The sequence below is a fragment of the Centroberyx affinis genome, unplaced genomic scaffold (genome assembly GCF_046629955.1).
Source record: "Centroberyx affinis isolate AG114_WGS23_722 - 3 ecotype Tasmania unplaced genomic scaffold, CSIRO-AGI_Caff_v1 ptg000765l_1, whole genome shotgun sequence".
Lineage (NCBI taxonomy): Eukaryota > Metazoa > Chordata > Actinopteri > Beryciformes > Berycidae > Centroberyx > Centroberyx affinis.
The window spans coordinates 42,217-67,443 of record NW_027279375.1 but is presented as its reverse complement, the minus strand read 5'-3'; the positions used below and the strand labels follow the sequence as shown (position 1 = coordinate 67,443).

At 46.1% G+C, this 25,227-nt stretch overlaps 1 protein-coding gene across 1 annotated transcript; it reads left to right on the top strand.

Annotated features, from left to right (window-relative positions):
* On the top strand, window positions 1–25,227 carry vat1 (vesicle amine transport 1). Its single transcript, XM_071520071.1, has 6 exons — window positions 1–587; window positions 6,455–6,662; window positions 18,312–18,482; window positions 19,658–19,747; window positions 20,968–21,209; window positions 24,925–25,227. Exons 1-6 carry the CDS (start codon window positions 159–161, stop codon window positions 25,195–25,197), a joined length of 1,413 nt encoding a protein of 470 aa, XP_071376172.1. The 5' UTR covers window positions 1–158; the 3' UTR covers window positions 25,198–25,227.

Sequence of the window (25,227 nt, the reverse complement as noted above, 5' to 3'; positions counted from 1 at the left end):
GTGTCTCCATGCAAGACTGCTGAACAAGAAGCTCTGACTCTCACATTTTCGTTTTATTTGCTAGGCAAGGCGCTAAAAGCAAACAGAAAGCACAAGAAGTGAACCTCTGAGTATTTTTTTTCCAGACTCATCACTGTTCAACCAACGCTCCCTGCACAATGTCTGGAGAGGACGCACCTGCCCAGCAGCAAAACGCCGTGGATCAGAAGCAGGAGACCAAACCCAGCGAGGAGCCCAAAACCGAGCCGCCCAAGTCGGAGTCCCCGCCCGCCGCCGCCGCCGAGGCAGCGGCTACCCCCGCGGCGGCTGCCACCGAGAAGGTCCCCGAGGAGGAGGCGTTCACCTACCGCTCTCTGGTCCTCACCGGCTACGGCGGCTATGATAAAGTCAAGCTGCAGGTGAAGAAGGGCAAGCCGGCGCTCAAAGCCGGGGAGGTGATGGTGCGGGTCAAAGCGTGCGGGCTGAACTTCGCCGACCTGCTAGCCCGGCAGGGGCTGTACGACCGGCTGCCGTCCCCGCCGGTCACCCCGGGGATGGAGTGCTCCGGGGTGGTGGAGGCTGTGGGGGAAGAGGTGACAGAGAGAAAAGTAAGCACATCCTCCCCTCCTCAGCTTTCTCCCTTATCATGTCTGTTCCCCTTTGCCACAAAAACCCACATTTTATGTGTTTTATTGTTCAAGTGTTTAATTGTTTCATATGAGCTTTGCTTCATTTTTTGGGGCTGAATTGCTACAGCTGGATATGGGCGTGTCAGTCTTTGCTCGCTGTATAGGCAATGAATAGCCTTAGTCGTGGTAGTGTTATACACTGGTTAATCTGTATTGAGTTTTGTGATTTAATGGACGTGTTACGCCGATGGGCTATCAAGTCTCACAATTAACCCCAGAATAACTAAAAACGAGCCATGCCTGTTCTTGTGGATTCAGACATTCATTCACTGGTGCGTAAAACAGAGACAGAGCACTTCTGTCCCGGAGTGGAAAACAACAAAGCCGGGTAGAATATACCCATTTTGTTTTTTATGTCTCTAGAGGAAGATTAAAGTGATTAAATAGCATTAGCTGATTCTAGTGAAGCCAGCGGCAGGCAGCGCCCCTCTAGTCTCCCCGACTTTTCAAAATGCGCTGCCTTTGCGCACGTCAACTCCAAGTTAGGAGTCCAGCTACCTGCTGAGTGGGGCGTTGCAGATGGATTCATGGTTAATGCGCAACATTCAAGTGTTAAATAAGACTATAGTGTAGCCTCGATAAACACATGCAAATCCGTGGGATGCTTCCCAGCTTTGCTGCACCTACGCTACTGCGCTTTGATGTGCGCCAAGGCGCGGAGTGCTGCGTCAAGCCAGCCGGAGAGAGCCGTGGTAGGACCGGAAATGAGGCTATTCTGCCTTCAAAATAAAAGCAAAATAAAATTTGCCACTTCGATTTACTGAAACAAACACACATAAAAGAATATGCACGATATGAGAACATACCAAAAATATGAAGTATGTGCAGTATGAAATAAGTGCAAATTGGAAAAGAGGAAATGCCAACATATAGCATATACAACAAAGGCCTACAATATGTGAAATTGCAGCATATGCAATGGATTTGCAAATTGTGCTCATATTCAAATTAACTTCAGTTGTGACACAGCTAACATGCAGTTGTGTTCACAAATAGTAGGCTAGACATTCTGCCAAGCTGCCTGCAACATGTTTATGTGATAGGCTATTGAGTTTTCCTTTGTGTGTTTTTCGGCAGCCCCATACATATATTGCATTCATATAGCCTAGGCCTATGGCTGTGAATGCAAAAGTAACAATTTCTATTTCATTTTCGATACATCTCTCCTGAGGTGTAGTCTTTACATTTACTTCGGGGGTTTTACTTTGAAGAGTATGACCGGCAACATCCGTTTGTATTCTGGCTAGCTTGACGCTGGTGGCGGGGAGCGGAGTCACCGACGCCTTTTGTTACCGGGAGCGACGCTGGCGCACAGACGCACCGAGCGGAAAGGGCGAGGCGCGACACAACAGACAGCATGGTGTGAGAAATGTGATCAGTCGCTCTCTTTGTCAACAGATATCGCTTCTGTTGTGTTCAGAAAATATTTGCTATCATCAATATGCCGCGATTAAAGCTCAAACCCGCACGTCCCCGCTGAAACAATTAAGACAAGTCAATTAGAAAATGAACAAAAACGAAAGCGCTCATTGTTTAAGAAAGCCTACAAGTCTTTAGATGGATTGATAAATTCTGTTATGATTTATTTTAGGAAGGATTAGCTCTCTCTTTCTTAGATAGCATGATGAGTCATGTGTGTCTACCGGTTGCATGGCATCACCACGGTAACGCCTTTATAAGGCAATTAGGCTTCTGACCTATACACATCACACATCAGACAAGGATGAATCACACAGCCGTTGTTGTAACATACCTATACCACATAATATAGCTATTTTCTCAACCCCGCCAGTGAAAATCTCCGGGTAATACCATGCTGATCCTTCAACTTGTGTGATGAGAGTGCAGAATCAATGCATCTGACTGGGAGTGGCCCATAGGCCGGTAGAGTGTAAATCCATTGGATGTGACAGAAAGGGGCATCTAGGCTGAGTAATAGGAATATTATTGGCCCCAGACAGTCCAATAGCCCCGAGACATCATAAAAGGGTACGACCCCGGTGTTATTAAATACTTTATGGCTACTTTTCACTGTGTCAGTAATGTCGATTGGATTTAAAGGTCATGCACACACGCACGCACACACACACACACACACACACACACACACACACACACACACACACACACATGCACCTTGTCATCACAAGGCCCTACACTTCCCTCATCTCCTCCCGGCCCCTAGCTTACAGAATTAAGAGGCAATCTTCCTAATGGATCGAGATCTTGGAGATCTCTCTGTTTTGGCAGCGAACTCAGAGGGAATGTGATGGCACAGTGTTTTTGGGAGGCTCACTACTCACTGCAGCTCTCTCTATCTCTATCTCTCTCTCTCTCTGACACACACACACACACACACACACACACACACACACACATACATACATACACACATCTAGGCCTACACAAACAGCACAAACACATCTGGGTGTGTCTGGAAGTTAAATTCGCATGGAGTGTACACAAAAGCTATGAACACATTAATCCCATTTAAATAATGCATCTGTAATTGAGTAAAGTGTGGTCGACAATTGTTTCATATTTCACATTTTACTATATTGAACCTCAGCTATTCAGATGTTATATTTATACAGCGTAATACTACAGTGACCTCACCCGAAATGACCTAAGGAGGAGTGCGGGGAAACGGTGTAAGCGAGAGAAGAGGGAAAAGAAATATCACAAATTACACCAAAGCTCCCTTGACACTAAACATCAGCAGTTTTTTCTCCAGACCTTTTTTCCCTTTTTTTTTTTTCTTCCTCTCTCTTGGTGAGTTTTGGTAGGATCTGACCCATATGTTCTCAATTACCTCCCTCCGGCCCACATTGTCAGTCTGGTATTTCCTCCATCCCTCCTTCCCTCGCTCTATCCTTCCCTCCTGCTATCCTACAATCGCTTGATCCTTCCCTCTGTCTATCTTGCTATCACTATGCCTCTGTCATTCTATCATTCCCTCCCTCTATCCTCCCCTGCCTCTATCCTGTCTCCTTTCTTCCCTTTATACCTGTGTACGCTTCCTGACATCTACCTCCCTCCCTTTCTCTTTCCTTCCCTCCCTTTATCCTTTATCCTTTTTATCATCCCCCTATCCTTCCTTTTCAGCATGGTCACAACATTAGTAGCATGCATTTATACACGGCCTGTTGACAGTTGGCCATAAACTACTGAGTAAGAGAAGAAAATCAGATCCTGAGAGATTTTCCAAAAACGTCTCTTGTTCTCCTTGAGCCTGTCCAGAGTGTTTTCACTCGATGAATCCTGGAAAATTTTTGAGATTGAAAGCATAGAGTTGCATCAGGGCCACAGTGAGAATAGAATAATGCCATTTTGTCAGCACGACATTGTGAGAGATTTGACAGCTACAACAACATCGCATTATTAGCGTTGCAGTCAAGTGCAAACAGCAGCATCTATAGCAAAGGCTCTGGCAGGCTTTATGTGAGCAGGGTGTGGCCTTTTATCCTCACATCACTCTGACAGTGTTGTTGAAGCAGAAGAACACCTACGCTGACACTGGAGAGATATTATGTTTCCTTTTAATTACATTTACAGGAGCCATGAGGGCCTGGTGGGTGTTAACTTTTAACCTTCCTCTTTCCCCTCGACCTGACTCTGAACGCTGTATCGGAAATTTCGCTGAGGTTTTTTTTTTCTTTTGGTTGAGAATTTAGTTTTTGCTGAGATCATCAAAGCCACACACAGCAGCTGACTTGAGGCCCGCATGCCCCAAAATTGAATCACCATCTGATTAAGTCCATTCATATACAGCTAACTGGAAGTGTCTTTGTTCAGCAGCAAGCAACCCCCACCCCCCCGCACTCCTGTCCCCGACTGTGACTACATTTGATGCAGTGGCATGAAGGCTGAGAAAGGAAATGCAAGAAATAAGAAGGGGTGGGTGGAGGGGAAAGAGGGGGTGGGGGGGGGTCACATTGTGAAGATGTTGTAACAGAATTGTCACAAGGCTTGTTCGTCTGGCCTTGAGTGTTTCGTATCTCGCCTGTGTGTGTGTGTGTGTGTGAGTGACAGTAACTCACATGCCTTACGTGGGCACAGGAGAATGAACTGCAGATGCATCTGAAAGCGATGCATGAGTCATGTGTGTGTGTTTCCTGTAAAGCCCAAACTCCCCCGCCTATCGATTTGTGCCACACTGTACCCCCAATTACACCAGTGAGGCTGATGAGTTTGAAAACTCAACAAGAGGAAAAGGAAGGCGAGAGAGAGAGATGGAGATGGCGATGGAGAGAGTGAGACGGCATGAATAACAAAGGGAAGGAGAGAGAAGTAGCCAGCAGTGAAAAGTGAAAGTATAGTTGGAAAATAAACCAAATGATTCAGTCTGAGAGAGAGAGAGGGAGGCAGAGAGAGATGTGGGTATGAAAGAGCGAAAAGAGAGAGAGAGAGGGAGATCTCTCTAATTGGAGTGGATAGACAGCGAGGCGCATGGCTCCCTCCAGACCATTAGAGAGGCCCGGGCGGAGCGGGTTTGTTCCCAGGAGGAGAGAGCTTGTCTTATGCTCAGCCATGGGGAAGAATCTGGCAGGGCCTCTGATGAGTGGAGAGGAGCCAGGGGAGAAGATGGGCCCCATTGTCCTGTCTCGCTGATGAGGAAGAGGGGATACGGGACACTCCTCACAGAGGGAGGGATGGAAGGGAAGAAAAGAGGAGGAGGGAGGGAGGGGGAGTATAGACAGAGTGAGACAGTAAGGGGGATAAAGAAAGAGAAAGGGATGAGCGTCAAAGGAGGCGGAGAGTCTCAGACGCAGACAGGATGAGACAGGGGCAATGGCGAAAGGGAAGGAAGACGCTCTGAAGGAGTTAGAGGAAAAGGAGACAGGAAGTGAAAGAGAAAGAAGGGAAGAGAAAAAAAAAGTGAGGAGAAGGGGAAAGGGAGGGGGGGCGAAGGGAGATCTGTGCCGAGAGTGGCGAACGAGGAGGAGGAAGAAAACAGGAAGAGAATTTTAAATGCTGCGGTCGTCTCTGTTTCCTGTGTCCCTCCAGTGGCTCTCTCCTGATTGGGTGAATCAGTGGATCCTGCTCTGATAAGGACACTTTGGACCCAAATGACAAGGTGGTGGTCCAGGGGGGGTAGAGGAGGAGCAGTACAGGCAAATTCCACAGCATGATGCATGGTCTTCTCTGCTGCTGAGACTTTTATTGACGTCACCGGTGGCAACTGTCTCCATAGTGTCTCTGAAAGCATGGGGCAATAACAGCTAAAATCCTAAACGATGATCTGATATGATGACATGCTATCGTATAAAGAGTAGATCTTTATTGCATGAATCCATCCCCTGGTCACGATGTCATATTTACAATATAGTCAAACCTCATTGAGCAACCTGAGTCCAAGATCATATATGTGAGCCAAAGATCATATATGTGTTGGAAGATGACTCACTGGTTTTGTGAAAGTGGGCGTTAACCCTTGGGCAGAGCATAGCCGTGATCTTATTTCCACCACTTTTGCCCACACATAACACCATTATCATAGATCTGGTACAGACCTGAGGCAGAATTGTTTTTCCTTAAAAATCAAATCATCACAGACATGTAAATTTTAGCTCTGAATGTGGTCCACATAAACCTGTTTTTAAAGGAAGATATCTGCATCTCACAACTGTGTCTCACAACTTTTCCATGAGTGCCAGTAGATTGAGAGCACATTCTGGTCTTCATGCTTTACAGTAACATTTTCAGTACCCGGAAATAGGGACAGAGTGAGAGTGCTTTGCTTGTCCCTCTTCTCAGCCGGTGTCTTCCTCTGCTCTCTTTCCCAGGTGGGAGATAAGGTGCTGGTGCTGAACCGCTGCGGTCTGTGGCAGGAGGTGGCGGCCGTGCCGGCGAGCCACACCTTCCTCATTCCGGACGGGATGAGCTTCGAGGAAGCAGCAGCTCTCCCCGTCAACTACGTCACCGCCTACATGATGCTGTTTGACTTCGGCAACCTGCGGCCCAACCAGAGCATCCTCATCCATGCTGCTGCAGGTAACGGAGCAGGGAGAGAATATAGGGTACAGGAATGGGTACACAACAGACAAACACCTTTCAGGACACTCTCACACACACACATACACACACACACACACACACACACACACACACAACCCCTCTGGTACGTCATTCATTCTTAGGCTGAGATCAAACTTAATGCATATCCCATGCATTAAGTTTGATCCCAGCCTAAGAATGAATCATCATCAATGAAGCATCACTCTCCAATGGAAGTTCATTCATTTCAAACAATGCAAGTTGGATTAATTATACTTATGGTTTGATAACGAATGCGTAAACTAAAGCAAATAATGTATTCCCCCGTTTTGTACTAGCTCTCTATTAATATTTGTCAGTGACCCACAGTTGCAATGTAAATTTATCTTGTAACGCTGCAACCAAAAGCCACGTTGAGTCAGTTTCATCTCGGTATGTTTGAGCCACGAGGTTTTTGCATTAAACTCACAGTTTGCAGCAGCATAAATACATTACGGATTAAGTGCGATACCCGCCTATAGCCTAGATCCATCGTGAATGATGTGTGATAATGAAAACGCATACATACATACAGCAGCTCAACACAAAGATGCAGAGTTGTGAATTATGGCCTTGAGGAAACGCCCTTGTCTGTTTACAGTACCAAGCATATTGTTCTGCAGCTCCTGTTTATGCATGCCTTTTTCTATATGAATTATGGCTGTTGGAGAAAACCCCACTGTTCATCTGCATGAGATACGGCTCTGCATTACGCCCCTCCAGACTTGTGGAGCACCTGGCACCTGGAGTGAGGGGTCAAAGTTCAGAGTGAGTGGGTGGGGGGGACAAGGGGGACTGAGGGAGCGAAAGCACCTGGGTTGGGGTGTGATGCGCCGAGCGTGAGAGTATTTGATTTTTGCTGTGTTTACGCGATGAGGCCAGCTGGAGAGAATGGGAGAGCGTTATCCAAAAGAAATTGTTCTCGTCCTCTCTTCCTGTCTGTCTACATCTCTCGCTCATGCTCGCTTTCTCAATCTTTCTGTTGCATATGCGTCGTTGCAGTGGGAGTCAGAAAGGAATCCCTCGCTGTTTGGGACAGTGTGTGGGTGTAGATGGCTAGGAGAAGTAAGCACATTCGAAACCTACATCTGCATTTTCTCTGGCAGACATACAAAATGACAATCACTCTCCCTGCTGAGCTCTGGGAGAACGCCAGCCCAGGTGTATTTAGCCCCTGGTATTAACACAATAGTAGGGATGGGACGATATATTGAAATATCGCAATACAAAAATGTGACAATACATCTCGTGGGGCAGAAAATTGAATCGCGATATTAGTTACATCTTATTATGTAGTGATCACAAATTAGTTGGCTTGCCCATCACAATTTCACAAGTTCTCCATCCAAATTATATGATTTGAACTTTGTAATGAGATTTTTTAAATTGTTGTTTACATTCTAGCAAGCCAATGCGATTGCTAGAAAGATTTGTGGCTCAGAAATAAACATAATTCTGCACAGTCAGACTTTGTTGTCATTGCACTTTTATGTATTACATCGTATTGTGGTTGTATTGAATCGTGAACCCCATATCGTTTATCGAATCGTATCATGAGATAAGCATATTGTCCCATCCCTACACAATAATAACGATGAGTGAATGAATCTGTGACAATATTGTGAAGGTGTGTAGTCTTCACAAATGGGCCCCTGACAGCTGACAGGCACATAGTCGAATCATAGAGGAATCTGTGCTCACCGTGTCATTCAGCTGATGTCATTCATCAACAGACACGTCCGTGTGAAACTCATAGTACCAGCAGTTTCTGTGCAGAGTGCTGGTGTGTGTTTGCTATAGGAGGACTTACTGTGGGAGTGTGGTGTACTACGCTCTTCCCTGCTGGTGTAGTCGAGGCGGCGTCTCTGGTTTCTCAGGGCGAGCTGCCAGTCTTGGCTCACCAGCTGTCTGGACATCAGGATTATGAAAGCACATTACTGAAGCTATGACAAAAACATTTGCTTAACAGCCTCTTTGCCTGCAATTACAACTCCTCCTTCATGCTTTGTTTTTATGAATTATTATGCTGCTCCTTACCACTCAGTCAGGATCCTAAGAAATTTAAAGCTTTATTGTTTATAGCAGTGTAATGGTGTGATGGTAGCGGGGACTTTAGTGACAGAGGTGTTACCAGTGTAGCAGATGTGCAGGTGCACACATCCTCCTCTATTGAGTCGCTAACAGCGGCTCCCTGAGTCATGTGGCCACATGGCTCACATGGTGCTGGGTGCTGGGTTGGAGGAAGGAGGGGAGGGGGTTGCCACCCATGAGTCTGTCAAAAATGTTCCTGTTGTTAGCCCCTGATTAGAGAGATCAAAGGTATCTGCTGTGACAGACCCAGAGAGAGAGAGAGAGAGAGAGAGAGAGAGAGAGAGAGAGAATCTGTCTGTCTGTCAACAGGAGTATAGATATTTTTTAACATATTTTAGTTATTATGAAGGATATTGCAGCCAGGGTAGGTTAAAATGTATCCCATTAAGTTACTAGTTGCCCCATGGTACAGAGTAGAAAAAGTGACAAATGACAAATTTAAGGACATTTATTTCAGGTTTGCATACAAACATATAATAAAGACGTGGAGCACCTGCCACTATTTAGATGTTTTTTTTCCTTTCACTGTAAAAGTATTTTCAGCGGTAATCAGTAGTACCAGAAGTACATTTTTCCACTAGTATCTGTAATCAGAATACATTATATCTTTACCTAATGTAACAGAATACAGTGACATTTTTTAAATTTAGATTATGTAACGCTATTAGAAGTATTCCGTTACCACCCAACCCTGTCTGCAGTCTGAGGTTATTTTGTTCTGGTAATTTTATGAACACAACATTTAACCACATATTTTGAGTGCTTTATTTCACCTCACAAGACTTGGCAACTGATGATTGCATATTAAGCAGTATATCTAACTAAACAGGGGTGGGCTGGTGTGCCAGACATGTGTCTGCACAGCACTGCATTCCTTCTAGATCAATGCAGCTTATATTGCGCAAAGACAAGACAGTCGGCTTTCCAATAAGATTTACTGGGCCTATTTGCACAGCTGAGAAATAACATTATTATGATTGTGGTATGAAGACAGACCCAGTGATTTTTCACTCTCCGTCACAGAGTAAAGCCCAGTAGATATGATTTAAATCGGTATCATTTTTATTGGAGGCCCATGGATCAATAGCTTCTTATCACAGCAGCCATGGATTCAGTGTTTGATGAGCAATTTTCCTCTTTTATTGTCATCAATCTGTTCATCAGTGTAACGTCCCGGTCAGTGTTTGAGTGGTTCATCTTATATTGGCCTGTCTCCTGGTTGAGCTGTGTTATTAAATAAGGGTATAAACCACTAATTCACGCAAATTCAGAAACATAATTAGTTTCCTTTCACTTACTGTTGGATTGCTTTGTCTCCAAAGCCTGTACAGCATGAAGTTAAACGAGCAATTTGTTCCAGTCTACAAAATGTATTATCATCCTCATCTACAACCATTTTTGAAATTTATGTCAAGATGCATAAAATGGTTCATAGTCTAGTGACCAAATTGCCCTTATTTTCTCTTCAAAGATGTTTCAGAATAAGCCAACTAGCAACAACAACTTCTGGGAGTCCTGGTGCCTCAGAGGATTGTGGCACAAACTCAGCGGGCGTCACTGTGGGTTCGAATTTGATTTACGACCCTGGTCAAATCATGAATCTCTCATTTGCCTATAAACCTTCACTATGTAAGAAAACAACAAGAACATGCCAAAATAAAAGTAACAACAGTGTAGCTTTTTAACTTCTTTAGTCAGGTTAGATAGTGATAATCAATCTGCTTGGTCTAGACTATCGTGGATCCATATGAACCTAAACAAATATGTCCCGCAGTGAGGACCTTGACACGGGGATTATGGGTGTCTGTCCCCTTCGCCTTTTGCCTTCCCATTGTTCCATTGCAGGTAATTCCACACCAACTCATCAAGAGCTCTCTATACAGAACATCATTTCCTCAAAAGCTGTTGACTTTTGCCCCTCAGGATCAGGTGACCAGTGCAGAATGCCTGACTGATGGTGCTCAGAGTTAGTCAGTCAGTCATGCCTCTGTGTGTGTGTGTGTGTGTGTGTGTGTGTGTGTGTGTGTGTGTGTGTGAGCCCTGGTGCTGCTGACTAGTCCTCAGCTGCCTCTCTCGTGGGTCCACTCCTGTCCTCTCTCTCTCCAAACAATAGCTTATTGTACTTCCTCCCATCGCGCCTCCCTTCTCCACCGGACCGCACATCTGCATCCTCCGTCCTACACCTCCCCCTCCGCCCCCCTCCGTAACCTCCGCTCCCTCCGAGGGCTCCGCGCGACCCCGCCACATCCGCGCTCCAGTCCTCGTCATCGGGGAACGCCGCGCAAAAAAACCCAAAAAAGTTTTCCCCCTTTGTTTCCCCCCCCCCAGAGGGCCCGGGGCGGGGGGAAGTTCAGCGACGTTTGGATGGATCTCGCGGGGCTTCCACAGCGGCCGGCCAACAGCCTTTCCTCTGACCTCTCCCTGAACTGGACCTGATGTTTATGAACCCTGGCCGGCCGCCCTGCCACCACACCCACACTACACATTCCTGCATACATATGGGGCTCTGTCGCATCCAGTGATGACGTCCACCTCTGTTTTATTTATGAGTTCTCGAGTGACTAGGCCAACGTAAGTGCCACACATTTTCACGTTCGCAGATGGGGAATGTGTAATATGAATTAGGCGGTGCTGCGGGAGCCAATGTCATCATTTCATCCTGATGCTTTTGCTTAAAGCCCTTAGTCCTCTCCTCTTAATTATTGCTTCTGGTCCTGTGTAGCTCATTGGGTACAGCATGGCACTGCCAGGGCCAGTGATTTGGGGCCCCTCATACTAAAAATCTACTGTAAGGTGCTTTGAAGAAAAGTGTCTTCTAAATGGCATATGCTATCAATCATCTCCTCTCATAAAGTTCCACAGCAGTGTGTTTGAGGTCTGTGTGTTAGATTCCACACATCCTCAGCCCTGTTTTAAGTTGGCCCTTATTAAGCCTTTTATGTTCCCCATCAGCCAATTATGGCGGCTTCTAGACTCTTGCAGCTGCTTCTTGCGAGTCTCCCTGCGCATGGGGTATAGAGTTACACGAGGTTACACCGAGGAGAATCGGGGAAATACTTCATGTGAGAGGCTGCCAGCTGCTGCATAAGGGTGCAATACAACCGTGAGAGTGGTGGGTGACAGCGGTCACGCTGTACAGGTTAAGGTCTTTGTTAAGATAATCCATTAACTGAGTGTGTGAAGGGATGCTGAAATTTCTGGCTCTGGATCTCTCTGTGTGCTCCGATCTTATGAAAGTATATTTCCCACCCAGAAATTGCTTTTGTGAGCGGATTATTGTAGATGCTAAAAGCAAATGAAACAGGTGGCTGGTTCCCTTGGGGTTAGTAACTGTGAGTCCCATCCATCCTGGTGTAGATCATGGCGGCTGTTATACCTGCTGGCAGGGCCTCAGGCATACGTGCCTTCAGGTCACAGTCGATTGCATACTGTGAATCTGAGATATGCACAGAACGCACAGATACACAACACACAGAAGGGGTTGGAAAATGAGGAATAAAGAAGGCTTTGGAAGTAGGATGATTGCGAGAAAATCGATCAAGAACATAAGCTAAGCACAGTTAAAGAAATAACAGAGATGTACTTGACAACTCTCACTTCTCTCCAGGACTGTTAGGCGTATTATTCTCATTCATAATTCAACAGATAACAAAGTCCCTTGCTATTTTAGCATTAGCTCAAGTGTAGTTACATCTCTCAGTTTTTTTTTTTTATAGATCCATTGTTCCAGGCAGCCATGATAAAAGTCTCTGCCTCGATAATGGTTTCCTTCTCTCTCCTCGCGGCCTGTCTGCTCGGGAGGTCTTACCCTAGTTTAGAGAATGCTAATTCAGTCTGACCACTAAGCAGGAGTCTGGGCTGTGTGGTTGAACCGTCTCTGTGTTCCCCGGGCCTGGCATCGCCGGCGGCAGATCAGCTGCACTGATAGGAGAGGGAAACCAGGGCAACCTCCAGCCTAGCCCACCAATCACATCGCTCACTCACACACTCGTCGCTGCAGCCGTTGACATACGAGCCCGGCGCCCGCCACCACATACATTCGCAGGTGTATATAAAACCTGTGTAAGGCCACCTGTGTGTGTGTGTGTGTGTGGTTGTGTGTGTGTGTGTGTGTGTGAGCCTGTGTTGCACAACAGTATGAATGTGCACAAGCTTGTGCTTCATTTAGCAGCTGGGTTTATGGTAGTAAAGGAAGAATGTGCTTGTTTGTATGTGCTTATCAGCTGAGTTTATGAGAAAACATATTGTCTTTTCGGGCTGTACATATAGTTACATAATGTGTGTGTGTGTGTGTGTGTGTGTGTGTGTGTGTGTTTCTGCGCGCTCTGCTGTTTGTGTATGTGTTTGTGTTAGCGAGCATTGTGACAATCCTTACTCAGGAAATCACAGAGACCGCCTTCACACACGGGCACAGGATGTTTTTTTAATTCACTCACCCAGTAACTAAAAATGGGCTTCCTCTATGCTGCGCGGAGAGACATTCACCATCGGAGAGCGCACATTAAACCACTCTTCGAGCCCACAGTGCACACACACACACACACTCACTCACACACGCGCATTCGCACAGACAGCCCAGAAAAACACCAGGTTACATAATACAGAGTAATACCTCAAAAGCAGACATTCACAAACAGCCGACCTCAACTGCTATCGCCGTTCCAGGCTTCGTATCTGAACACCGTCACAGATATGCCCCTTTGGAGAGAGCTGTAATAACATTTCTACATGCTCATTTATTTGGTTCAGCTTGTTGATGTTGTCGCGCAGCCATGGCCAGTTTGGGTAAAAAGAAATTCTTGGGCCCGTGTTTGTATTCCATTCTTTGTTAGCCACTGCCACCGCAGCCTAATGATAGGTTGAGAAAGAGGAGAGTCCTTGAGGAAATGTGGAAATAAGCACAGAAGGAATCAACTAGAAAACAGCGGAGCTCAGGAACAAGGGACCAATCATCTCTCTGGTGCTGACAGCCGCCATATGGCCACCAACACCTGAGATCACAGCCCGGCTCATGCAGTAGAAATGCTCTGATGTGAGATCACCATTCTGTATTTGGACAAGAAACCCTAAAAGCTGTCAATGAGGAAGTAGCGGAGCTCAGAGGAGACTCCACTCACAGGTGTGGTTCCTGTGTGTGTGTGTGCGTGTGTGTGTGTGTGTGTGCACTGAGAGATAGTGCGTGTTTATCAGTACGAGGCTGAAGTGGTCTCCTTCCTCTTTTTCGTCAATCTGAAAAACATTTCTGATGTCCCCACCCACCCCTGCTGTTGAACTCTGGGTGTGGAGCAATAACAGTGGCCTCAATGTCAGTCTGGATTCCACAGTGTTTTGGGGAAAATTCCTCTTCGCTCCTAACAGTCATGTTACGGAGGCCAAGCGCAATTTGTGCCAAAATGCGAGTATGCGAGGACTCAGGGAGAGACAGAGCCCACTGTGTATCCTGTTTCTCCCCACATGCCTGTCCCGAGAGAAACACTAAATAGATAGGTGGGTGCTTTTGACGTTCCTTAATTTCCCAGTGAAAACAATTCAATCGAATCTTTGGGAGAACAAATGGAATTAGCTGCAAGAATTTGCTTAAGCTGCCATCTTTCCCTGGGCAATGGGTTAGTGTTCGGGGATGAGCTTAAATCTCGCTGGGATGTGCAATAACAGGAGACATTCAACCAGAGGTATGACTCCAGGCCAAAGACAGAGATGTAAAGAGGGAAACTATAGAGAAACCGACTTAGGGAACCGAAGGAGCAATGGGAACTAAAGCAATGGGTTCATGATGGGTTAATATTTTAATCTCTCTACATATTTGTGAAGATTAGCAGATACCAGCAGCCATTCAGGACCGACTGCAGCCCCGCTACTCTCTCCTTTGTAATCTGTGTATGTATGTATGTGTATGTGAGTGTGTAAAGTCAGGTGGGGTGGGGTGTAGTAAGGGGTTCTTGGCAGAGCTATGCGGTCTTGTGATGGGAGATCAGTCTTAAGGCCAGCAGTCTGGAGTTTGTTCTCAGGGGATTCTGAAACAGGTTCCCTCTTCCTCCCCCTTCCTATAAAAGTGGAGGAGACGGACAGACTGGACACAGAATCTCTCCTATTGGAATTACAATGCAAACATCCCATTATCTACACACTCAAACACTGAGAAATAAAGATACCCAGTAGAATGAGGTGCATTTTTTTGTTTTATTGTCACCTATAGGATGATTTAAGGCATGATTGTAAAATAACTCGTCTCATAAAAAAAAAGATGGATAAAATACTTCAAGTGAATTTTAGTGAAGCTGTTTTCACTCTGCGTCATCGTATCCATAAGGCCGGGATAGAAGGGAAATCTCTTTGTTTATGATAGGAGCCTAAGTTAAATATTAATGTGCGAGTGCATTGCAGTAAGTATGCTTGATTAATTGGTGTGGCACTGGTTTGCATTATCCTGTTGGACACTCTTTGCACCTGTATGTTACGGTCTCCAGGAGGGTTGTTACCACGCGATAAAGCCGTTTAATAAAAACAGCTCTTCATTTGGGTTCCAGCTCTACTCAATTTCCCTGTTTTTGTCTATCTTCCCTTCTACATCACCTATGCAGTTGCTCATGTACTTGTGTAAAACTTGTGTCAAATGCAAATACACATAGCTATAAAATATGTATGCATGCAGGAGTATATATGGATATGCACACTTTCAATATAGAAACTTTTACATATTACACAAATAAAATATGTCTTGTAAGCCCATGTTGCTGGGGATAATAGGGTACATCACACTGAATTTAGTAGTCATTGCTCATCACATATCACAGTATAGCATAAAAGAACTCACTGCCTTTTAATTTGCCTATATGAGTAACTCCTTCTCAATGCAAACAACGGTTAATAATATCAATAAGGAGTGCTTCTTCACCTAAGAATGTGTGTTTCTCACTCCACTCCCCTCAACATACGCAAGCCTTCACACATACTCACAGATAGCTGTCTATCTGAAGCTTGGTGGCTACTGAGTGGAAGGTATGAGCCAGTGTGTCAGATATGAACTGGTGACGAGCTTATGATTGCCATCAAATGACTCCTATATACCCGAAGGAGGAGCAGTCAATGAAACAAAATGGCTCCCTTTGCTCAGTCATCGCCGGCAATTTGGCCGAGGTTTCCTTGGCAACACAAACTTGGTTTCTCTCTGAGGACAAGGAGAGATAGTGCTATTATAAAGCCCGCGCAACAACACTCCCATCCAACAGCAACAGCCTTGATCTTGTTTTCTCATCAAGTCTCCTCTCAGTGTCAGCAGGCTTGGTTATAGTAACGCAGAGACGTCTATTTGTCTCACATGGACTCAAGTTCTCAAGATGACAGCCGAAAATCAGAGATGCTTTTCAGGTCCTCACACTAAAAAGTAAGGGGTTTTGAGAGGGTTTGTTTTCAAATGATATGGTTTTCTTGGAACTTTTTTCATCTGGAGAATCCTTTTTGTAACAAAGAGCTCAGAGGTTTTTTTTGAGAATAAAACGCCTTTTTTCATTCTCACTCTCTGAAAGACTCCCGGTCAGAGAGATTAATAAAGAGGTTAATTTGAATTGAACTGAATCTGTTCATTGGACCTCAGTTCATTTCTCGTCCTATTTCGGTGATCCAAAATTATTCTGACTTAAGATAGCGCAGCGTCTGAGATTAATTGCCAGAATCCTTTGTAGGAAATTGTGCCACTCGATGGGATCACTGGTTCAGAAGAACTCTTATGCTGAGGTGACGGGACCAGAGGTGCAAACTTCAGTGCAGAGATCCATCATTGACATTCGGTGCACAGTGCTCTCCATTGAAACGTGATTTACCATAATAAAGTTAAATGCATGATGTTGATCATCCAAAAAGAAATTAGCTTATCAAATCCAAATCATGGAATTAGCATTACAATACTAATTCCACCTCTCTTGTTCTACTAACATTCATAAGAAAATTGCCGCTGTAAGATTTGGCAAATTCATCACCAAGATGATCACAACTGCTCAAAACCGGAGCAGAGCAATAATTAAAGGTATTGGAATGCAACTTGCAACTTGTATTTTTCATCATTCGTTTTCCTTGTGCACAAAGGTTTCGAGGTTGGACCAAGCACCTTATCCTTAGGTTATCCCCCAAGTTAAAGAAGCCATCAGGGAGCTAATGTGAGCTTCTGGATTTACAGTTTGTGTTCTCAGTTTAGAAGTGTGAAGGGAGACAAGACAGCCGGTTTTACTTGGTAACCAGAAATGCACTAGATTGAAAAATATCTCCTCCTTGGTTACTTTTGTTCAAGTCTACTCAAGTGTGCATGTGCCTAGTCAAGTGTGTGCGTGTGCGTGAGTGTGTGTGTGTCTGTAAGTGTGTGTGTGTGTGAGTGTGTGCCTGTCTGCCTGCCTGCCTGCCTGAATGACTGTCTGACTGACTGACTGGCTATGTGTGTATTTGCAGGCATGAATGTGGGGGAGTAGGAGCTTGTGTGTGTTTCCACAACCAAGCCAGCAGATCACAATTTCATCCAAAGCTGTCAATAGCTGCAGTCCAGCAGCTCAACTATGCCATTAAGAATGGATCTTATTTAAATGCACATGCTGTGTTTGTGTTGCTTTATTCACTCTGGCATCAGATAAGATGTGCTCTTTACTTGGTCAGGCATGAATGACCTTTATGGACGCCTTTCAGTTCAAGTCCTCAAGTCAGCCTCCATTTCAAACAAGCCCCTGCTTATCAGTAACCTATTACTACTTGCTGTGGCTGCCTTAGCAAACATTGGCGGAGACATTTGCCACAACTATGTACACACATGTCCGAATACAGTGAATACAAACACAGACACCCAAAACACCTAGTGAGGCACACAGTCTCACTGCACTTTGTCTTCAAAGGTTATCTTGGACATGCAGCACACTTCAGTTCAGCTGGCACAGTTATAAGGAGCTGTGTTTATGTAATTACGACAGACTGTCATCCATCTCTCATTTCCTCACAAAACAGATACCTTAGCTACACAAAATGTTTCGTGTGGAATTTTAGGCAGGTTGTCTTGAATAAGGGAAAAAAAATAGCAGTGTCATTTGAGGTACAATGGCTACTTTCTCCAGAGTTGGATGTCTGTGTGTGTGCATCTGTGTGTGGGTGTCTATTCTCCCCAGGCCAGCTGAAGTAATGTGATTGTATTTAATGCTCTCCTTACTTACCCCTGAGCCAAACACAGCCATGCTGTTATTGACTGGCCTGTTTGGGACAATAAATAATGCAAATCACATTTCGCTGCCGTAGAACAGACGTGTGGAATGGGATTTTCAGGTGCCTTCAGCGACTGTTCCTTTCAGCTGAGATTCATTTAGGTCCTGGTGTCTCCCTGAATGATCATCTCTGTGATGAACAATTCTCAAGCTGGAATACTTCTCCCTAGTCTTTTGGGGTGGCTGCTGCATTTCAACAGTGTGCACCCATCAGGCTTGCTCTGAAATCCATATCTTTCCACATAATTATGCCTATATTTTAACCGTGCCCCTCTTCCTGCAGGTGGTGTGGGCATTGCAGCCACCCAGCTGTGCCAGACAGTGAAGGATGTGACTGTGTTCGGTACGGCGTCAGCCAGCAAGCACGAGGCCATCAGCCAGGGCGGAGTCACGCATCCCATCGACTACCGCACCAAGGACTATGTCGAGGAAGTCCGCAAGATCAGTCCTAAAGGTGAGAAACTTTGGCCATCTGCACCGGGATAAGTACTGGATGTTGAGTTCATGTGTGCAGGGGTAAGGCATGTTAGGTGCTTCATAAGAGGCACAACTGTAAAATAAATGACCCAATGTAAACCTAGTCTATAAGTTCAGGGCTTAATATGCACACACTACTGCACTGAGATTGTTTCATAATGCGAATAGTCCAGATCAATGTATTCTCACTGGCACAAAGCAATACTGTGTGATTGCAGTATTTGTGGAGCGGTGTTGCACAAACAAATTGCAGACGGCGAGCTGATGTATATTTTCATACACTTTCTACTTTCCTCTGACGCAATTGTCAGCATAGCTGGCTGTCATGTATTCCAGACTGACACCATGTAGGGAGATAGTCATTTTCCCTGCCAAACAAACTCATTTTTCTAAGCAGTGACTCTGTTTGGATCCTCGTCGCCCCAAGGTTTTATGTAGATGCAGCCCTGGCCTTGCTAACGGGGGCACAAAACATGCTGCTTTTCACCAAAATAAAACAGAGAGAGAGAGATATGGACAGAGACAGATAGAAAGAGAGAGAGAACCGACACTTTCGACAGAACCTATCTAATTAGCAGCCTGGATCAATGCACAGCCCCGCTCACTATCTTTTCCTGTGTCTCTGTCTGTCAATTCATCTGCGCTGTGGTCAAGGCAGATTCCTGCTGTGAGCCTCCCAGAATCAATAGAACCAGGGGTTAACGGAGCAAGGAGGGGTAGCACGATTTAAGGAGTCCCCTCGGGCACAAAGGAACATCATTAAGACTGAGCCTACATGGCCAGACATTAATGAGCCACCGAGAAACCCTCAGAGTTAGGTTGCTACGGCTTACCATCTGTTCAGGGATCGGTTTGTTGTTTCCTCCAAAAACTTTCTCTATCTAGGATGGAATGGACGATGACGGAGAAACAATTTTATCCCTCTTGACTTATCAGTGACAAGAACGGAAAAAATGAAGCAAGTAGAATCCCAACCCACTCCCCTCCTCTCCTCGTTTGGCATGCGTACAGCATGGGCTCCTCCACGTAAACATGGCACAACTTGGCCCACTCCCTGGACTCCTAGTGAACTCTGGGATGCGGAGGGGGACTTGGCAGGCTGCACTCGCTGAATTAACGATAACTGTTCTCTTCTTCTTTCTTCTGCTGCAGGGCTGGACATCGTACTGGACCCTCTCGGAGGATCGGACACCCATAAGGCCTACAACCTGCTGAAGCCTATGGGCAAGCTTATCACCTATGGTAAGAAAAAGAAGGCTTTGGTTTCCTTTACCTGGCGGTGACAGGCAGCATCAGCGGTTTGTCAGTATCTAGTTTGTGCCAAAACTGTTTTTGAAACCCAAAACTGAGAATTGAGAGATACTAAAAGCAATGCACGACATAAAATAGCCACGGGTTCCCATACTCGCTACAGCTGCTGCTTCCCGGTGGGCAGTGTGGCCTCTCTGCAGAGGTCCATGTCCTCAGTGTGCTGTGTGTCATCCGTGGGAAGGCCTTTACGCTCTCTCTGTGGCGATGCCAATCTGGAACCAGCATGCATGCAACAGTGGGCGGGGTCGGCATCCGTGGAGAACAGGGCCTTGCCTTTGCATGTTGCACAAAAACCCCACTACCCAGCATGGTGCCCCCCGCCCTCGCCCATTCACCCTCTCGCCCCTACAGTACCTCCCCCTCCTCCTGCAACCCCCCCCCCCCCCCCTCCTTCTCCCCTTGTCCCTCCATGCCGGCTGCTTCTCTTCCAGCTTATCAGAAGTATGCAATGGCGGAACAATGGGCGTCCTATCCACACGAAAACCTGGAATGTGTCTGAATGTAGACTGGGTCCCTCTCCAGCTCCCTCTCCTCTCTCAGAGCATGCTTTGTGTTTCCCTGTCCCTCTGCACGACGAGAGAGAGAGAGAGAGAGCACAGGGGGCTATGAGAACATAGAAAGAGGGGTGAGAGTTGAAGTGCAAAAGAGGTTTTTTGGGGTAGAGGGGCGTGGGCGAATGCAACTATAAAGGGAAAGTGAGGCAGTTTGAAGACATAAAACCCAGCCCTAAAGAGAAGCGACATACCTGATAGGACCTATTGTTGAATTGGATATGTGTAGCCAAAGATGGAAGAGATCGGTTATAGAGACAAGATGCAGCAAGGGAGGCAGTGGAAAAAGGATCAGCTGAAGGCGGAGTGGACAAGACCAGAGCAGAAGAGGAGAAGGGAGAAAGAGAGAGTTGGGGCAGATAATGTGACAGTAAATTAAGCAGACTTCTAAACAATGCTTCATCAGTGAATCAATTATACACAGAGACACATACTGACCCTCAGCTGAGAATACACAGACCCCTCTTCTCTATTTCACACACTCACACATACACACATGCAGACTCTCTCTCCCAGGCAACAGAGATGATGTTGAACATTTTAGGTGACATCCTTCCTCACACCGTTTAACCCCTTCTCTCCGCTGTCCCTCTCTGTCAGGTGCAGCTAACATGCTGGCGGGGCAGAAGAAGAACCTGCTAGCTGTGGCTAAGAACTGGTACCACCAGTTCTCCATCCACACACTCAGCCTGATCCAGGGCAACAAGTCGGTGTGTGGCTTCCACCTGGGCTACCTGGACGGGGAGACGGAGCTCATCAGCCAGGCCATGAGCACCATCCTGGATCTGTACAGGCAGGGCAAGATCAAGCCCCGCATCGACTCCACTTGGCACCTCGAGCAGGTGTGTGTCTACCTATGGCTCCCTTTACACCTGGAGTTAACATGCGTGTTGTATCCGGATTGTGTCTAGGTCTGATGCAGCAGGATTATTCTGTATTCTCTGCTGTACACATTGGAATCACACGTCACTTCCTCTTGTAATATTTCCGTCCTTTAAAGATGATTTTTCTGGGCTTTTTGCCTTTATTATGATAGTTTTTACTAAAAGAGATAGACAGGAAAGACTAGAAGAGAGAGGGAGAGGAATGACATGCGACAAAGGTCCTGGGCTTGATTCAAACCCAGACGCAGTTACATGGTACGTGCCTTAGACCACTAAGCCACCAGAACGCCACTATTTCCATCCTTTAAAATTGACAGTAAACACCTCGTCTCGCTTGTTCTCCATCCACAAATACACTGACAGTCCATTTTTGTATGTTTGAGGCTGTTTTTGTATGTTACTATCCGAGCTGCCTGCCACCTGTTTGCTTGGCGTGTGTGTCCTGGTTGGATAGGTTTATTTCCATTTACATACTGTAGTTCCTATGAGTGGAGACGAATTGCATTTACACTAGGCTGTTAATGTGGCCAGCTGTGTCCCTGAACACCTTGGTTTAGACGATTCAGTGCATTTACACAGGATTTCATGCGTTTTTTTGTGCTCTCCACTTACAATCCGATCACCCAGAACGCATGTTAATGCCAGGTGTAAAGGAGGACTATATGTGTGTGTGTGTGTGTGTGTGTGTGTGTGTGCGTGTGTGCGGTGTGTGTGCAGGAGCTGGGTGTGGCTCCCCAAGACAAGACTCAGATTCAACAGGCAGTGTTTGTCCAAAAGAAGGACTGTGTCTCTTCACGATAACTCACTTAGCCAGACAGAGTCAGATTGTTAGGGACAAAATTAACACTACTGACAGATATGAATAGAGAGAGTGTGAAAAACAGCGAGAGAAAGAGGGAGTCAGAGAGCCGGTGGGAAGAGGCTGACATCTTCTGTTGTCCGAGCCAGAGAGCTGGTCAGTATTTTGGCCAGAGAGAAACACCCGCTGTCTTTCTCCGCCATCTGACGCTCTTTCTCTGCCTCTCCATCTGTCTGGTCGTTATATCAGACTCTTTCTCTCTGTCTTTAGGTTATTGACTCTCTCTCCCTCTCTCTTTCTCTCTCCCTCGCTGTATTCTCTCCTTCTCCCTCCCCTCCCTCCTCACAGTGTATCTTTTTTGCTTTTTCTCTCTTGTTGCTATGGTGACATCCTTTAGTCGGTGTGTGCGTCTGTCTTAGGGAGGGGCCCTGATGTATGAGCAAGAGAGAGATGGAGGGAGTGTGGAAAAAACAGAGGGATTAAGAGACGGTATATCTGTAGTGTCGCTCGGAGCGATTTAGTCTGTAAAGTTTTGGGGGAAAGATATAGAGTAAAAATGTTGAGGCGTATTCGGCTGCAGTCACTGATGTCGCTGCTTGTAGAAAGGCGGATCGTTATTAATGTATTCTCACAGACAAATAAGATGTTGGGCCTTAGATAATCAGATAGTTGATTGATTATTGCGAGCTGGATGCAAGCGCCGCACCCTGACCCCATCTATCACAGCCGCCCCTCCGATGTCACTTGTCATGTCTGCTCCAATAATCAATAAACATGCTTTTGGAAATGAGTGCGATCGCTCCGGCTGTGCTATCTCTTGGCTCACTGTAGAGCATCTGCATCTGCATGTGCACTGATACCCAAGAGGAGAACAGCGGAAGCAGAGAGCGGCTGGGCCGGAGTAGATGTCTGTAACCGTAGGGAGTCGGAGAGAGCGAAGGGTAGAAGTGGGCGGAGCGATCGAAAGAGCCTCAAATCGCTCTCACTGCGACTTTCATTCACATTCAAGATGTTTTTAATCATTCCCGGATTCACCCCTCCCTCTCGGTCTTCGGTCAGACGCTCTCCTCATCCGAAGGACACCAGTTGCTCCCTCCATCCCTCCTCCCCCTTCTCCCCCCTCCCCCCTCCCCCTCGAACTCCCACACTCCCCCTCTTCCCGTGTGTCCGCATGTGGCTCAGTCGTCAGGGCCAGGCTTCAGCCAGGCTTTACGTTGCTAGGAGATGGCCCTCTGTTGCCGTGGCATTAGTCGTTAGGTGGTCTGCCTGCCTCGCATGGATAGGGGGGATCGGAGGAAGGAGGGGAGGAGGCAGGGAGGGAGGGGAGGGAGGAAGTGATGGAGACAGAAACAGACACTGGGCAGACCCTGGTGGTCAGGAGGAGGGTGGGGCCGGTCTGGCTGGGATCCTCCCCTCTGTCGCTGTGATGGACAGTGGGTCGATCTGTCATTAACAAAAAAAATATCATTAATTTATTCTCTAGTGCCCCTCTCCCACCTAAAGAGCTACAGGCCCTTTTGGGGGCATTTCTAGCAGCCAGAAAGAGCCCTGCTCTGATTGGCTACAACAGGGTCCGCCCCCAAAGGTAAGATGATTGGTCACCTCCGGAAAAGTCAGCTTCCTACGTAACACAACCCAACCATGTTTTAGTGGCGGTGATACTTTCTCTAAAGACAGCTTTGGCAAAACGACAAATAGTACAATTTTCATCAAAGAGTGTAAAACCCATAAAAAACATTATTACCCAAACAGATTACCCATTTCTAAAGACACAACCCCTTTAAACCATTAAGGCCTGTCACTGTCCTGGGAACTCACCTCTGACAGAACAAGCACCTTGGGGCCAGTCAATATTGGTAACGTGACATGACACTATCAACCAACAGTGTTTCCTTTGGATTCATTTAGCTGCAGTAGCCTCTCCACCGCTGGGAAAATGTTAACACAATAAAAATTCATCATCTGGCCTTCTTGCTCAGCCTAACCAAAGAAAACATTAAAAACCGATTAAGATTGCAGTTACAACTACATTGTCCATAAATCATGATATGAATATCCAAATAATAAACCGCACCTTCTGGAATTGATCCTGGAACGGGACCAGGAGCAAACCGAGGTCCCAGAACCAAAAATTCTCCCCCGCATCTCCAAAATTGTCTACAGGAAACACGGAGGTGGCGAGTCTGCCTCACGACCCCGCTCCTCCATATTGTCCTAATCTTAAAATACACAATGATGAGCTCAGTTTAAAAATGAGATGAGATATTTTCAAAGGGAAACAGATTCATGATTTAGCAGCGTTTCAATATTTGATGATGCCATGTAAGAATGAGGATTTGTTTTGCATTTCTCAGTTTTCTTGAGACGCTCTCATTGTCTGCTTCAGTCTCTTTCTTGCCCATTTATAATAAACATATATTTTTATATTCCACTATTGAAAGTATCTGTTTGCGTTATGTTTGATCTCCCCATTTGCTCTATTTGTATCCTTAAATCCTGTCTTTTTGTCTTTGCTGTATGTGAATGTTTGCCCTCGGGGATCATTAAAGTTTAATCCAAACAAATCTAATCTCTTATATACTATAGATTAAAGTAATATCTTGGGAGTGGAAGCATGAACAATTTATGTTTCTGGTGCCTGGTATTATCTTCAAAAGGAAACAAAACTGGAGGAACAGAGTCAAGGAATGCAAGAGTGTATTTATTGCTGTGGATATGTGTTGGTGGAAGACAAACTGGCTACAACGGTGCTCCCTGAATAGATATTTCTCAATGACAGGTGTATTTAAACTCTTCCTCTGCCCTCTCTCTCCAACTTCCACCCTTTCATCTCGCCTTACGTAACTGACTTCTCTCCCTCCGTCTCCGCTGCAGGTGGGCGACGCCATGAGGAAGATGCAGGAGAGGAACAACATCGGCAAAGTGATCCTCACCACGGAACCCATGCCGGAGGAGGAGAAGAAAGAGGAGCCCAAGAAGGAGGACAAGAAAGAGGAGAAGAAGAAGGACGACAAGAAGAAGGACGACAAGAAGAAGGAGGACGCCAAGAAGGAGGAGAAGAAAGACGACAAGAAGAAAGAGGAGCCCAAGAAGGAGGAGAAGAAAGAGGAGGAGAAGAAAGAGGAGCCCAAGAAGGAGGAGAAGTGAGAGGGAGGGAGCGGATCGTCAAGCAGACCA